The sequence below is a fragment of the Plodia interpunctella genome, chromosome 18, assembly GCF_027563975.2.
Source record: "Plodia interpunctella isolate USDA-ARS_2022_Savannah chromosome 18, ilPloInte3.2, whole genome shotgun sequence".
NCBI classification, from domain to species: domain Eukaryota; kingdom Metazoa; phylum Arthropoda; class Insecta; order Lepidoptera; family Pyralidae; genus Plodia; species Plodia interpunctella.
The window spans coordinates 7,227,010-7,244,298 of NC_071311.1; the positions used below are offsets into that span (position 1 = coordinate 7,227,010).

Genomic DNA, 17,289 nt, shown 5'->3' on the forward strand with positions numbered 1-17,289 from the left:
GAATTTTGACTGATTCGATTTGACGAAACTATACGAACGTGTAAATAATTCAGTGATTTTCAGTTTATTATTAATCTTTATTTTCATTTAGATAATATATATTCATATAGGTTATTAGTAAACGATTGTTGTTTATACCGTATCAAACATTTGGTCTTACAAATAAAGCCAAAGATTAAAGCCGCGTTTGAGTATTCAGCCAAAAAAACACAAAATTGAACATTTTATCTATTACCTATATATACATCAAGTCTTTATATTAGGAGCACTTATCACAATTTCTGGCAGAGAATTCCACAAACGCACAACACGGTTTGGCAGAAAGTGTCTCTTAGGATTATATATATATATATATATATATATATATATGCTATAGTTTTGATCTACATAAATCGTTAATGGAAAATATCACATGATTTACTACAAGCGGGCGATCCTCTTTCACGCAATTTTACATATAGTTCAGTTCCTGGCGAAAATCCCATCTTCATCCCTTACAGAATATGAGGGTGCAACACCCAAAGCCATTTTTATTCGGCTTAAGGATAGAGGCATAAGGTAGATATGGACAGATTGCGTACCTGTCAGCATATTTCACTTCAGTGAAGCATGATATTAAGTAGATTTGTAAATGATTTCACTGAATTTGAATTTTTTCATATCATTTCGTTTTAGATAGTGGTTTACTATCGGGTCAGTCCGGTCCTTTGAGAGGCTTTATTTGTTACTAGCTTTTACCCGCGGCTTCGCCCACGTTAATTTTTCGAGGTGAAATGTAAACACTAGGTGAACCTGATATCCTTTCCCATACTTCAAACTACATGTATGTAAAATTTCAAAAATATTGGTTGAGTAGATAGAGCGCGAAGAGGTAACAAACAAACAAACTTACTTTCGCATTATAATATTTAGTTGGAATTAGAACTATTTAGAATTAATTTTATATTGAGTTTATTGTATTTCACTCAAAATTAATTTTGAGGAGTTTTATTGGATACGCGAGCTTGCGGCCAAACGTAACCAATTGAAAAGAAAAATAAATTAAGAGTTTGAAGATAGAAATTTGCGCACTATACAACGTGTGTTTAAGATAACTAATTACTTTTTGCAGTAGAGTGAAAGTTAATGGATGTATATCTATCTAATATATCGAGACTTATTATTATCCAATATTATAAGTTTTTATCTTGAATTTGTATATGGGTCTGGCTGTCTATGGTATCCTGTAATAAATGAATTTTATTTTATTTTGTTTTAATGTGCCGTTATGTGTTAGTGGGAAATATGACATATATTTATGCTTAATTCGCGCTTTTCGGGATAACATTTACCCTACATACTATTCCTGGTTATATTTTGAAATTTAATTGTTGTTTGTCCATATACATATCTATACTTTCGCTTTGATTGCAATAAGTATTACAAAAATATGAAGAAAACTTGATTTTTAAAATTATAACTAACGATAAAACGTACTTATCTCCTTTAGATTTAAATCCTATTTCTGATATTTGTAACAGAGTTGAGCACATTTAGTCTAGTTTATGGAAACCATGGTATAAATTCCAGTATCACACAAGTTGCGAGTGTCGGGAGAGTCATCGGTTTCCATAAATATTCACGGAGCTGCATAAAGGACCCGGAAATATTTCTCGTGTCACGCAAAAACCTACACTGTTGCGGTCGCATAGAGTCGAAATTATGTAGAATGTCTATTACAAGTCGTATTGTTTTAGGTTATAAAAGTGTTACATGGAATTTCAAATTTAGGGTCCTGGAAATAAAGTTTATTTTTGTTTATATCTCAACATTTTATCCCAAGGCACAAACAAACGTTACTGAAAATTCACCCCTATTTAGTTTACAGTTGAGTAGCTTTTCGTGTGTTCTCACCTCGGATCTATCGCTGGCGGTTCTGAGCCTTGCAGCCCCGGACTGGAAGGTGGGGGGAGGGGGGCCCAAAGTATCCGTGGACCCTCGGTTGACCAGCGAGGGATGGGTCGCCATAAAACGGTGTATAACGGCCAGGTGGTTCATAGTTTGTTCAGCTACATCTTCTAATTTTCTTAACCTAAATTCTACACTCTGAAAAAATGAATAATTTAATACCTGGTAGATTAAATTCATGAATAAATCATTTTAAGACTACATTTGTTTAAAATTAATGTGATAACATATTATTATACATTAACAAATAATTACAGTTAAACATCCAAGACACGGGCCAATCTGAATTTATTGAAAAATGCTCTGAAAAATGCTCACTACTCACCTGCATTGATTGTATTTGGCAATTAGCTTTCTGGTTCAAGTCTTCCATTTTGGTCGTTATATTTTCTACCCTATCAGTTGTGTTTCTTACTCTCTCTTCTATAGAATTAGATAATTTAACTTCCTGAAATAACGACATAATGTCAAATAAAAAACAATCATTATTAGTATCTCATAATGTAGATGTAAAGAGAACTGGCTGGAATAAAAGAAAATTAAAAGAATAAAAGTTCTAGTAGTACTTTTTTGAGAATCCAAAACTGAAAGCGAAGAACGAAAGCCTACATAAAGGATTTTATTTGGTAAATTTTGCAATGCGGGTTTGAGGTTCAATTGAGCTGAAACGTTCCACACAAATGGAATCGTTTCGTTGTTGACAATTTTCGAACCAAAAAAATGCGTTTGCTGTTACTAGATGGTGGCGCCAGAATTTGTTATGGGAGATACTTTTGGGCGACTTAAAACTTGACACTATTGTTTCTTATAATATATTCGACACGATCACTCGATAATAAAAAAAAATATCGAAACTAACTTGTTCCCTAAAATACCCTTCGACGCACTCCTCCTCGAAATCATAAAGCCTCTCCATATCCTCCTTTTCCAGAAACAGTTTCAGTCCATTGTCATACTGGAACCTCTTGTGGGAGACGTTCCTGGTGATCCACTTCCCGGTCGCGTAGATGTGGCAGAATATGATCAGTGGTGGTGGGAGCACGGGCTTCCGTTCATACTCCATCACCACTGTAAACCTTTGGAACATCCACACCTGGAGAAGCAAGTTTGGGGTTATTATCTCATGTATTTGTGTAATTGGCCTGGCTTTAGCCTGATTTATAGAACTGGTATTTTGCTGTTGTATTGCAAGCATTACGTATATATTATCAAATATTTCAGTTCAGTATTTTCGTGATAAAATTTGCAAAGTGGACCCTGGGCTCCTACGCTGAGGAAGGAAACGGGACGCTGAGATGAGTGTTTTCGTAATAAAGATGTACTAGCTTTTAAGTTTACACGTTTGTTGTCTCCGTAACTTTATCATTACTATACAAATTTATAAAAGCTATGGCCAAGGATTTGAATAAGTACACTGTCTCAAATATTTCAAAAACTTCTACATCAATAGGGTTATCAAAAAAGAAAAACTTAGTTACTGAACTATACGAAACATCAAGAATTAATTAAATTAAAACAACATAAATAACTGCAATTAAAACTAATAAATCTAATAAGATACCAAAGCGTATGATTTACGACATCCACTAAGAAGCACATTTTCACATTTAAAATTACAAAGGCAAAAATGTTAGCATCTTATTAGAATTTCAAAACGTGATCACTTCAAAAACGTTTGTCATAAAGACCAATCGTTTATTAATACGATCTAAATTCAATAAAATGCTGATGCTACGTCTACAAGTTCCATTATTAAATTGAAGATTCAATCAATATTTATTTTTCATTTTGACAAAATCAATGGGCTCTCCTTCAGTTTTGTTTATATTAGGTCTTTATCTGGAAATTTAATTTCATAAAGATACATTTACAGTATCATTTCCTATATAAACATTGAAATTGATATTAATATTTTAATAATATTTTTTATAACATTTTTTAACATATAATTATATAGCACAGACGTTTTTGAAGTGAGCTTCAAAAGTAAAATAAAGCAAAAACAAAAATAAACCTGATGCGAGACTTCATTGACTTCATTAAATATATTGTTGAAGACGGCTATGAGAAGGTTTATTAGCAAAATGTTGGCGACAAGCAAATAAATTGTCATTGCAACGGGCGTGATCCATCTTCCGGTAACACATTTGACATCGCCGATGCCCGTCCCACACACTGGGTCGATTTCACCGGCGAATACTTCACCGTACAACATGAAGTACGGCTGGAAGAATATCTACAAACAAGGGAGCTAATCAACAAAAATATATAAACTGACAAAAAGATGAAATCATACTAAATACTCTAGCTACTGATCAATGAAAGTAAACAATGAACTTAAATGTAAAAGAAAATGGTGCTAAATGCCCTACGTAATCAAATCTCGCAACAGGCGCATTACTAAAGCCGCAAACATTTGAGCATTTATTTGTAACATGATGTCGAGCTTTCGTCGCTTTGAAATTTGAAACTACGTCTACTATCATTTTCCCGATTATAGCAGTAAATGCTTGTAAATTTTATTTTGGTCACAAGTTTACTGTCGTCTGCTAGAATGCTCGCTAAATCACTCGTTAGAATGCTCAAGTCTATCAGCGGCTGAAAATACAACATCGAAACTACGACAATAATGCATTTATCAGGCGCAAACCTGATGCGACACTCCGTTGACTTCGATAAAGATGTTATTGAAGACCGCAATGAGGAGGTTAACTAGTAAAATGTTCGCGATGAGGAGGTATACGCTCATGACCACCGGTGGGACCCAGTGGCCCACGCGGCACTCCTCGAGGCCTGGGCCACCACAAGGAGGGGCCATTTGCTCGGCGAAAACTTCACCGTAAAGCATGAAGTACGGTTGGAAGAAGACCTGGAAATGTTAGTAGTGCTAGTGGAGAGTGTAGGTGGTGTACATGTTAGTATTAGATAATAATTACCATTCGTTCATTATCGTCGATGCGTTTTGATCAGTTCTGAATACAGAAGTGAGGCTATTAATGAGTGAATATTGAAATGATTTTATTTTAATCATTAGTATGCTCATATCGTAATAATGTGCATCATAATATGATTTTTTATACTACCAAGCAGGCAAACAGGCATGCGGCCCACCTCATGGTAAGTGATCACCACAGCCTATCAACGCCTACAAGACCAGGGGTATCACACCCGCGCGCAGTGTTGCGTACTTAGGATCTTTAGCCACATTACCTATAAATTGCACTGCCTCTCTCACCCTTCAAACCGGAATGCAACAACGCAAGCTGCTGTTTGGCGACAGAAATAGATGAGAGTGAGATACCCATGCAGACAATATTTGTACCCAGGTCTACCTCTTACTAGCTTTTGCAACCGACAGTACGCGTGTAAAAACCCCGTCATTTTTCTGTTCCAGTCTTCTTTGTGCTTCCCTATTTCCTATACACCACAGGGAATCGTTAAACCGAATATTAGTTGTGTATTCACGGTACGCTCGACGTTGTCGGTCAGTCGCTCGTTCTGCTGGATCATACTTTATCTTATGGCTCATTTTATGAATGATACTTCACCGCTCTGTCTGTCTAGCACAGGATACTTACTTCTCTAATGAGGTACCAACTAGCCTCCTTGTCCGGGTAGAGGATCGCCTGCCGCGCCACTCCGAACGACATCAGCACCACTAGCAATAGCACCACGAAGTATATCATATTTTTCACCATTTTACCCATCATTGTGACTAGAGGACCTGTCGACATTTTGTTATATCACTACACTGCTCTTAAAAAACAGACTTATTATAGCATATTAACTGAATTCATTTGAAGATAAAGATGTGCCGTGAAAAAAGTAAAAAAAAAGTCTCGCGATACCGGGAATCGAACCCGAGCCTCCTGGGTGAGAGCCAGGTATCCATTAGAATTAAATTAAAGAACTTAAAATATTTTACACACGAATGTACATTTAGGTAAAATTTTATAAGCATTTGGGTAGTTACGTAAGTGCACACAAAACAAGGTGAAATCATAAATGATACAAGACGAACTTAAGACGCTTTGTCCCCGCACACTAGCTCCACCTCACATTTATAATAATTTCTTTTATTTCTAAACGAAAATTTAAAAAATATTTTAACAGATTACGCCACACTAAGCAAATAATTTTAGTAGAAAGTATTATAAGTAGTTTGCACCTGGTTTTCATCAAGTTACGCGTACTTTATACCATAAGTATTGATGACGAAGACATTCTTACCTAAGTACTTATTTACGCCCAGTATATTGAGTATCCTCAAATACCAGAATATAATATCGACGCAGTATATCACCCTGCCGATGTCCATGGACCCCGCGCGCAGCCTCAGCGTGAGGCCGACCAGGAAGAAAATGATAAAACCCGCGTCGCACGTGTTCCACATGTTCCATGCCCATACACTGAACTTATGTCTGCAATAGAGAAGACGTCATTTGGCGTGTGGTTCCGCCATAGAATAGGACCACTCCACGTGGATACCGTACGAGGCGGCTAAAGAACACATAGCCCAGGCAGCTGTTAAAATTAATCAATATTGATTAATTACTAGAGGTATAATCATCAGATTCAAGCTTTGCTTTAACAAAATGTACCATTTTTTTTCAATATCAAAGTATAAGCCAAAATATTAAACATCGATAAAAAAGAAAAAATAAATATTTTTACGAAGAATTTTTCCTTTACAAAAGTTGCTTTGATCGTTTACGTTTCTTTGCACGCTTTGGTAACTTTTCTTTTCAGTCGATGATTTTAAAATGTAATTCCTACTTAGAGCCATGCCACATTGCTATGTTGCGCGCCGTTGTTTACGGTACGTCGACGCAAGTTAGTGTCAAAATCTATGGAAAACAACTGAGTCACAACATGATGCGTCATCACAATGGAGCATGACTGAGCAATTTTTATCAAAAATAAAAATATTCCTATATAAATGAGACATTTTAGTATTTCTAAATCACTTACCTAATAGCTACTGGTTCGGACGTAATGATTTCTCTTATCTTTTCACATAAGAACGTTAATATATAACATATAGAATAAATTTCCGGCCAAGAGGGAGTCGGGTCCATCTTGACTAATACTGTATATGTAAACATCAGTAGGAACAATATGTAGGCAATCTGGAACAAAAAGTTAAAATATTTTATTCCATTATTTTCTGTGATGTATATTTGTATGCTATGAATAAATTTATTTCTATTTTGTTCAAACTGAATTATTTTCAAAGAGTAAGAAAAAAATATGGAGTTTAAAAACAATTCGCAGAATTAACAACAAATAAATATATTTCTTTCACTCATAAAAGGCTGGCACGTGTGACAAAGTAGTAATATCTCCGCTGAATTAGCCCCTAAATAACAATGATGGGGCCATATTAAATGGCAGAGACGATCTGTTACAAAAATGTCGCGTTTTGCTCACTAGGCTTTTTATTTGTTTATTATTGTATGTAGAACATTTTTGTGATTTTGCAAATTCATACTTTAAACGCAACCAAACTTAAGAAATAGTTTTCACAGATTAATTTGAAGGATAACATCCTGAGAAAACCTGTAAACTGACTGACTTATTGGTTCACTACTGATGCGAAATCTTAATAGTTTATGTAAATTAAAGGCAGCAAATAAAACACGAACCAACGGCCCAACGTGCCTTTTGAAGCACGGTGGAGCTCAAGATAAAAAATTTTTGGGCACCCATCCAATGGCCGACCATTATAAGAGTGACTTACCGCCACTATCATAAGCCGATCGCGCTAACTACTGCACTATAAAGCTTCTATTCATTTGATATGTAATTTAGACATAAGTTATATTACTTAGTATTATTTATAAATAACACACACGATATGACAAAGAAATGATTGTGCTGAGAATATCATAACTGCAATGTAACCTGATGCAAACTAGACTGCACTTGCACTGCTTGCTAAGCGCCACCTTTATTTTATGCCAATAAATAATTTTGTTGTTTAGCAAAGCGTTCAAAATCCCGGTAGTTCGTTAAAAATGATGACCTTTTTGCTGTACTCTGCGTTACATGTAATATTCAGCGGGTACTCTTTGGAGTGACGAATGTGGCGTCCCATCTTTATTTTTGTTTCGTACAGTCGACCGATGTCAAAGTTACCCATGGATCTTTATGCCGTGGTAATAGAGGCGAATTTGAAATCAACCTGGTTTCAGTGCATTTTCTGAGTGTACTTTATATAAAATTAATAGTGCTGTTACAGTTTTTTTTTTCACAATATGAATATTTTGATTTGTATGGCTGCTTACTTTTGCGGAATTTAAGATCTTAAAATTCAAAAGGTTAAATCTTATTGTACCTATTTCTTTAGTAAACTTTCCTGTATTTTCTACTCTTTGTAGACAGATAAAGTAATAAGATATCCTACTAATATTAAAAATGCGAAAGGCTGTGAGGATGTATGTGTGTATGTATGTTTGTTACTCTTTCAAGCAAAATCTACTGGACGGATTGTTATCAAATTTTGTACTTAGGTAGAATATAACACATACTTTTTATGCCGAAATTCCCACAGGAGCGAAGCTCCGGGTGCAACTAGTAATATATAAGTGGTATCTCACCGAATCGGCCCAGAACTTGGTGATCGGCGCGGTGAAGAACTCGTAGATCTTCTTCCTCAGCCGCAGGGGCCTCATCCGCTTGTCCTCGGGGGTGTGGTGTTCAGGCAGCTCCCTGTACGAGGGCTCCCACCCTATTTTCCCAACTTTCCCGTTCTGATCAACTCGAGTTTCGCATTCGGCCCCTGAGCCAATCAACGCCTGCTTGAGTCGAGACACATAAACATTACATATGATCCAATTGGTGATAATTAAAATAAATCATATTTTCAACAGCATTCGCGGTATCTATAAGCTTAGATTCAGTGTATTAGTCATTAAAATCGATATAGCAAAAGATTTGAATCATCTAAAAGATACAATGGAAGGATAAAAAGCGAAAGCCAATTTAAATTATGACGTCACAGTAGCCCATGTAATCATCGCATGAAAACACGACAAGAAAGTTTAAAGGTAAATAGATCACAAATTTGCAATGTTAAAAAGCGTCGCATAAATATACTAAAAAATATCGAAACGACAGAATAGCTTCACACCAATCTGTGACAATAACAAAACTAACTACCACATCGACGAAAACTGAAGTCACGAAAGTTTCAATGCCACCATTTTATGTATCACCTTGAATTCAAATATTATAGTACAGGTCATAATTTAAGGGCACATTTTAGCCTCGCCACTAAATATATTTTTTACCTAATGGCTCTCCATTACATTGTAAGAGTAAAAAACATTTTGATAGGGCCCCATTTAGCCGTTTTAAAATATTGAACGACGAAATGGAGATTGGATATTTTCCAATATTAGAAACGGGTAGTAACTTTATATGTCCCCGACTGAACGTGGTAAAATTCAAGGTGAACCATAAACGGGTAACGTAGCCTATAAAAGACTCAGCGAAGATACTAAAGGTGTGAGAGTAGAGGCTGAACATGAGACGGAATAGAAGCCTACTTTGACGATAGCTCGGCTCGCCTTACGACAGATGCGAGTGCTTGCACCGTAATACAAACACAATTGGAACGAATTTCCTTTGGCATTTTGCTTTGAAACGTATATCGTGAATTTGATAGAGAGGTGACTATTACTATACAACATGTACCGTATGGATATAGTTTACAATTTAGCAGTATTTAGGATAATGGTAATTTCGGTGGTAGGGATAATTTGTTTGGGGTTGTGGCTGACTATATCTTATTTTATGAGTTACATAAAATCTTTATGAATGAATGTATATATTTCGTGAAGAATACATACAGTATATTACATATCCGTAGAGAGAAGAAAATATATTGCGTAGGTATTATGTGCCTATTGATTCATTAGTTTCATTAAGTTTTTTTTTCAAAAATGTAATTTATGACAGAAGCTTTTTTTGTTGTCAGGGACATTTTATTGCATATGTAACAAAAACATTATGTACAGTGTGACTAAAATGTAAGTGGTTGGGTAGGTACAGTATTATCTGCTGGTATATCACATCTAACGGATTACTTGGGTTTTGTAGATATATGGTTGGTACTTGTTGTATTTAATAATCAAACCAAAAACTATTTCTAGGATGCATTTCGCGAAACAGGCATGGATTTAAACAACACAGCAAAACTTCTTTCATTTCCTTCGATAGTGTGTGTAAATTTAGCTCCCACCAAACAAAGAGGTGCACTGTGTTCGTATCACAATAGAGCAGGCTGAAGGACTACCTTCACGGGCTTATTCTGTTGTCCCGGAGGGATTATCTTCTTGATAGAGAGTGTACGCCTTTTCACAACTCCCACCTACATATGCAATAGGGTTAAATTGAATCTTTCAATCGTTATGGAAAGCAACTTTCAGGTAAAAGCAATTCTTTAATCTCAATTCTTTATACCAAAATGTTTGGACATTTGTGTAGTGTTCAAAGATATTAATCTCTGCCTAGAAAATTGAATCACGATAAATTATGAGTTTCATCAGTTTGATTCCATGGTAGATATTGTTTTTTTTAAATGAAAGACTACACAATTATGCAGAGCGAGCATAGTGCAACTGTAAACTTCAATGCTTGAACCGGGCATTAATTTTTAAATATATTCCATTGCAACAGTTTTATTTTCATAATTTTAGTACGGGTATTTTGTGGTTACTAAAAGCAGAGCATCTGCAATGAAACCCATTACCCTCATGTACAGCAGTTGATGATTCAAAAGCAAAATGGGAGGCAACAGAAATGATAACATTACCTCCGCGTCATTAGGGTCCTTCGTGCTCCTATCGTCTTCCAAGCTCTCGTTCTCCAGATGCTCCTCCTCAGTCTGCGGCATCAGCTGCAGCTCCTCCTTCGACTTGAACTCCAGTTGGAGAAGGTAGAGTGGACACAGCAGGCACAGAATTACCTTGACATCACGACAAAGCCCATGTTGCAAAGAAACGCTGCTCGAACGATGCCATTTCACTTTGACTTAAGCGTTCATGCTACGATCATCTAATTCGAAAGGTGGACGTCGGTTACGCGAAAGTGGACAGCCAAGTACGAAAAGAAATTTAAAGCAAAATCAATGTAATTTTAATTGTTGCTAATGAAAAAGAAACTGATGAAGAACGACTTGGAAAATTTATTGATGAATGTGCAGAAAACGCGATTTCTTAAATAGGAAGAAAGATAAAGTATAGTTTCAAATAAGAGTGCGCTTTAAATTTCCTTAGTGAAATTGCTCCAAAACTAAATCGCAAATTATATAAAATCGTGGAAAGATTTGAAAAATACAGAACATTTAAAAATGTGAGTAATAACTTTCAGGGTCACTCTCATAGCACGTAAGCTTAGGTCAACTGTACACGTTAATTATGCCAACGATTATATTAAAATTTCAAATTATTCTTGGCCTAGTGTTTGCATAATCGGCGTCGTAAAATGCATCGCATGCAGATTTCAATATATGAAGCTCATTGACTCACAGACATCAAACTTTCGTAATTACTCATTACGGTTTCAAGTTACGTTAAAACATTATTATCTAACATGTGGGCTCCACGTAAGGAATGTGTAAAATTTTGGGACTATCAATGATTTGATATCCATTATAAAATTTGTAATCATTGACATAAGAACGCATTCTCTTGGACATCAGGTTTAGAAAAGCTATGAATATTTAAGTCATTAGTAAATTGGTGAAATTAAAACACAAGACGCATTTAAAGTGGGATAAGATATGAATGGGAGTATCAATAACAATACTAGACCTACCCATTGATATACCCTGTTATCCAAAATGACGTTGTTATTAATGTATACTAAATGCTAACCAGAAGTCCACACAGATCGTACGTCAACGATTTGATCAATTTAAACTCACCTACGTGTAACCACATACTAACACTGAATCTACAATGCTCGTGCCTATATAAGTCTGTGCGTTAATAAGATGAAAAAAGAAAAAGAAAAAAAGATACCATAGACAAAGTTTTACCTTTAAATTTGTATTTTTTCTAGTGCGGAGACCTCCCATCCATAAATCGGCCAGGATTATTTGTGAGCAAGGATGTGCCAATAATGCTCTATGGTTAGCAGCTACTGCAAGACTTAGGCAAGTTTGTCCGGACCAATTTTGGAGTTCACAGGTCAATAACTGCTGGGCTTGATCGTCGTCTTGTCGGTAGCAGTAATCCAATAACTCTAACGCTGAAAGAATATTGGAAAATTAGATCTTTTCTAAGATAAATCAGCTGGTTTATTGACCGAGCAAAGCCAGCGTGGTTTACCATTCTACTTGGAGCAAAAATATATTTTTTTGTAGATTTGTTTGTGTCGAATAATATGGGTAGGTGATAAAATCGTTTAATATCCTTATATATTGTAATAATAGGTTCTCTGGTCGCGTCTGTATGTATGAACGTGATAAACCAATCCACAATAAACAATCCAATAGATAATGTGATTGAAGAAGGTTTAGGTGTGTAATTTATATTGATTGTATCTGAGCGAACCTATAACATTCGAATCAACAGTAAACAATACAAAAGATTCATAAAATGTGAGAATCAAAGTATAATTAACTGACAATCAGAGATTACTTTTCCAAGAACAACAAAAAAGTTTGTCCAATAAAGTTAAAAGTAATTAAAAGTTCTAAGATTTCAATTCCACAGGGACAATCTACAAAGTTTATTTCTCTGTAAATCATAATTAACCATTGGAAGACCACTTGTGTATCATTTAATTTTATTTTTACGACACAATTTTCTTGTTTTCGTAAAACAGAAGTACAATGGCTTTAACTGATTTAGAACGCAGATTGTGTTTAAAATTTGAATTTTCCTTTGTCCGTTCTCTTCTTTTATTTTTGCCGTAATTTTGAAATGTTGTCTTCCATTCGGGACTGACCCAATTTTGCTCTCAAGGTAATTTTCAGGAATTCATTGCAAATGCGGAGCCGTGTTGATCTATGATTAAAAGTGATGACTATATTCTTCAAGTAGACCCAATAATCCATACTAATATCTCAAAGCGAAAGTCTGCCAGTCGGTCTCTTCCGCTTTCACACGGCTGAATGCTGGAGCAATTTTGTCAATAATATATGCATATGGTATGCATGTACAGTCTGCCACAGAGAAATCTGACCCCCCCGCGATTTGAACACCATCTCTTAGGGGGTCAGATTTCTCTGTGGCAGACTGTACTTAAACCCGTTCGTAGACGAAGCAATTGTCGGAGAACCGTTTCAGACTCGTTCAAACATAGGCTACTTCATTTACCATAAGGTGACCCTCTTGCTCATTTGCCGTCATTTTATAATCAGGTGACTCGATTCGCCGTCTTGTAAGTACCATAAAATTTGAAAACAAAACACTGGCAGGTAAATAACCGAAACATACCTTTATTCTCGAACTCCTTGCCATAATGCCTCAGTTCCTCATACACCTCAGTCTCCATGTCGTCTTCGGCAGCCTCGTGAGCCATAGCCTTGTAAAGTTTGCAGGCCACCAGTGACTTAGCCAGCGCCTCCTCGCCATGTGTCCACATTAGCAACGCCATCTGGTGCCGTTTCGTTAACACTGCCCACATCTAGAACCAAAATTATACCGTCTAGAACCTTAATGCCAGCCCCACACTGTCCCCTAACTAGGACACATGCCGACGCGAATGCGTGAACATTTCGTAGTTAGTATGAGTGCTTTTATTTAGCGCAATGAAAAACCAGCAATGTATACCGAATCAGACAAAGTTTGAAACTGTTCGATGACAGTGAAGGAGGCATTATGGCGGCTTCACACTGATAAACAGTTCGCCTAACATTTCGACGGACATTGCTGGTTTTTTCTTGCGGTCAATAAATTACAAGCTCTGATACATTTTATACGCAATGTAATTTCATTCGCGTGACGCGGAAGAGTGATTTTTATCTCAATTCAGTAACACAATGAGTCTTAGTAGAGTATTCGCTCGCACAGGCGGTAAATTCACGAGGAAGTATGGTACGACTGCGGAATATAATACGCGAGAATATCGCAGTGCGGACAGGGCCTTAGCTATTAGAATTATAATTGTAATGACTCTTTTTAACCCTCGACGCAAAAAGAGGGGTGTTATAAGTTTGACCGCTAAGTGTGTCTATCTGTCTGCGTCATCAACAGGTGATGTGATGTGGTGTTTTTTTATTTGATAGCTAATTTTTACGCGGTGGTTCTTAGATATGTTTGGTCAAAATCGGTTCAGCCGTTCAAAACTTGTAGCGAAATAAATATTGAAAGTAGTGGGTTTTTTTATTTGTCTAAAAAATAAACTTGTATTCGACCTTGTTGTTAATATTTCTACGTATTTAATATACCTACAATTAAAACTGAAATTTAAACTAAAAGTAAATTTCAATCAATGTAACGATTACATTATATATATAGTATACTTTGATTAAAGTTAGGACTCAAATTAAATTGAAAGCTGAATTTGCGAGCTGGTCCACCAATTTGAAATTGAGCCACCAATTTCACTATATTCATTACAATGTTATAATGAACAATGTACAGTCATCTGCAGATTAAGTTGTCCAATATGGACCTTTATGTATCATAAATTAACGGCGAACTTGTAATAAATTTGAATGTGTCGACTTTACCTATTAACTTTTAAAATGGAACAATTAAGTCAATTTTAAAGTTGATAAACGAAAGATTAAGTATTACAAAAGATTCCGTCTGAAGAATCTTAATTTAGTTAGCCTATTTATAAAGTTGGCGAAAGAGGCGCAACTTTTACGGAGTTACTCGTATTTAATCATTTAATGTGAAGACTGGAATTGCGGATAAATTTTCTGTTTAACTACAATAGTTGATTATGATTCGATACGTTCAGTTCACTATAATAGCTATGGGCGAAGTGCGGGTTAGCATTTCACTTCTCACCATCGAATCTATTCGAAATGAGACACAGCGAACCAATCACATTGCGCCATTGTTACGCAACGACAACCACACTGCAATGTCATTGGTTCGCTGTGGCACATTTCGAACAGATTCGATGGTGAGAAATGAAAATGCAAACCAGCACTTCGCCCTCTGATTATGATTCGATGAGTCCAGGCCAGTGCTTCACCTGGGATATCCACTTAGGTGAAGCACGTAACACTTAAAGGCCCTCATGTTCAACTGGGGTGGAGTGCTTACAGGCACTTGTGGAGTGTATATAGTGCAAGAAATTCATTCATATTACTTTGTAACGTGTGGAATTAGCCTAAGAAAGGTTTGCATATGATTTCATTATGTAATTGAATAGACTCAAAACATATTCAATATTACACACAGTATTAAAAATTTACTAAATATTTTTCCTGTGTGAAGCAATATAATGCAAAAATGTACTTTGTATTTTGTTTGAAAGAGACATATCTATTAAATAACTAGTTGTTCGCCGCGAACACAATACATTTTTACAAAATTGTGAAAATTTCAAAAACGGCTTAACCGATTTTGTTGTCACAGGAACTTAAAAATTCTATTGGCAGATTCTACATACCTACCTTTTAAATTTCATCAAATTCAAGAAATTTATCGTGTTACATACACAAAATGTATTTTTGCCCCAAGTACAATTGTAGACCTCGGTCGCGTCGCTCGCTCGGTCAACAATAATAACTTTAACTGAGTCTTGTTAGATGCCTTGAAAATATGTAACCAAAATTAAATATAAAGCAAACATACAAACTTGATTCGGTTTTATGTCACTCACATTGCGAGAACTGGTTTGAAAACAAAATGGATCAATAAAATGTTATAAAACATTGTAACCACTAAATTGAAACAGAAGTCATAAATATAAGCTCAGCGGAGTGGAGTTCTGCACGCTTTCAGTATTCTGTTAAGTCCAGTTTAACAACCGTAGTTGCATTTGAGAAAAACGAGCGAAAACTTAGCAGGGAGAGTACTATTTATGTAAGTTCTCCCACTGCTAATACCGTCGTCTATCAGAAATTTACGATTCGGAAAAAAAAAAGATCGTTAACACGACGTTTACCATCATAAAGTTTTGAAATGCCATAGAATGTTATAGAAAATAATCTACACTTTTACGACTGCATGCCATTCATTTCTAGTTAAAGGCATTTGCTAAAAAAATATTATTTTACAAGTATTTTTTCACTTCTTAATTTTAGTTGCAGTTATCTATAAATTAGATTAATGAATCATGATCGTTACAATAATATAAAACAAAGTAATTTCCCGCAGTATGTCTGTCTCTATATATGCTTAGATATTTAAAACTACAGAGCGGATTTTGATGCGGGCTTTTTAAAAAATACTATAGTGATTCAATATAGCTTTATATTATGTACTAGCTTATGCCGCGGCTTCGCCCGCGTTAATTTTCCGGGATGAAAAGTATCCTATGTCCTTCTCCATACTTCAAACTATATGTATGCTAAATTTCATGAGGATTGGTTGAGTAGATAGAGCGTGACAAACAAATATAACATGCATAATATTGCACTCAAGGGTCGCTAGTAATATTTATTTGAAAATATAAGTGATTCATAGTGACCGACTATTTTGAACTTACTAGTAATTCGTTGAAGGGATAGTCGAACAGCGCCATCTCGGTGGTGACAGGCATAAACCCGGTGATGAGGGAGAGGCCGCCGGCGTTGTGCCGAGTGAACGAAGCGCTATTTCGGTGAACATTCACGCTCTTGTTCATCACCTTCGCGTAGATCGGACGGAACTTGCGGCGGGTGTAGTAGCATCTGCGAAATTTATTTGTTTTAAACTTAATTGCACTAAATAAAATTTGTATATAAAAGGTGGACTTAATCCCAAAATGATTATCTAACAGTCAACCATTGGTACATACAGATAATGCAATGTACAAATAAATAATAATAAGTTCTAAAATATATAAACAAAACTTTAATACATACTTCAGCAGATCAGTTTTTCTACCGCAAATTGTTGCGAGATCCATGTTACCAAGTCGATTAATTTATTTAGTCCCTACTTAAGAGACCTTCAGATTCTGTCTTAAGTTATTACGCAAGTTATTATCATACCAATATTAAAAATCTTTTAGGTTTTAAATTAATGGATCGACTGATGCACATACAATAATTAATGATATTATACAAAAATTAATTATAGGTATAATACAATAATTAAATGTCACTCTTATTGGTCAGTTTTATGAATTACGAGATTCACTATTTTGTCGTTCTCGTACACGAGTATTAGGAATGCTTTTTGAGTCCAAAATCCATGACGTCACAATACTGCCATACAAGTT

General features: G+C 35.6%; 1 protein-coding gene across 23 annotated transcripts in view; it reads right to left on the minus strand.

The window, feature by feature from the left end:
* Trpm (Transient receptor potential cation channel, subfamily M) overlaps window positions 1-17,289 on the minus strand; it is a 171,131-nt gene that overhangs the window by 13,519 nt on the left and 140,323 nt on the right. For 17 of the 23 annotated variants that reach the window (XR_008405528.2, XR_008405525.1, XR_008405526.1 and 14 more), the window contains 12 exons: window positions 16,573-16,756; window positions 13,398-13,587; window positions 11,993-12,204; window positions 10,766-10,918; window positions 8,547-8,744; window positions 6,919-7,076; window positions 6,178-6,368; window positions 5,526-5,671; window positions 3,962-4,183; window positions 2,807-3,040; window positions 2,273-2,395; window positions 1,894-2,085 (listed from right to left, as the gene is read on the minus strand). Coding sequence is in view for 19 of the 23 variants with exons in the window: in XM_053758238.1 (XP_053614213.1) it covers window positions 1,894-2,085; window positions 2,273-2,395; window positions 2,807-3,040; window positions 3,962-4,183; window positions 5,526-5,671; window positions 6,178-6,368; window positions 6,919-7,076; window positions 8,547-8,744; window positions 10,766-10,918; window positions 11,993-12,204; window positions 13,398-13,587; window positions 16,573-16,756 (2,203 nt within the window). In the remaining 4 variants the exon portion in view is untranslated. Of the gene's footprint in view, window positions 1-1,893; window positions 2,086-2,272; window positions 2,396-2,806; window positions 3,041-3,961; window positions 4,184-4,597; window positions 4,817-5,525; window positions 5,672-6,177; window positions 6,369-6,918; window positions 7,077-8,546; window positions 8,745-10,765; window positions 10,919-11,992; window positions 12,205-13,397; window positions 13,588-16,572; window positions 16,757-17,289 lie in introns of all 23 variants that reach the window. The other 6 variants (XM_053758231.1, XM_053758227.2, XM_053758220.1 and 3 more) reach the window with 3 other exon arrangements.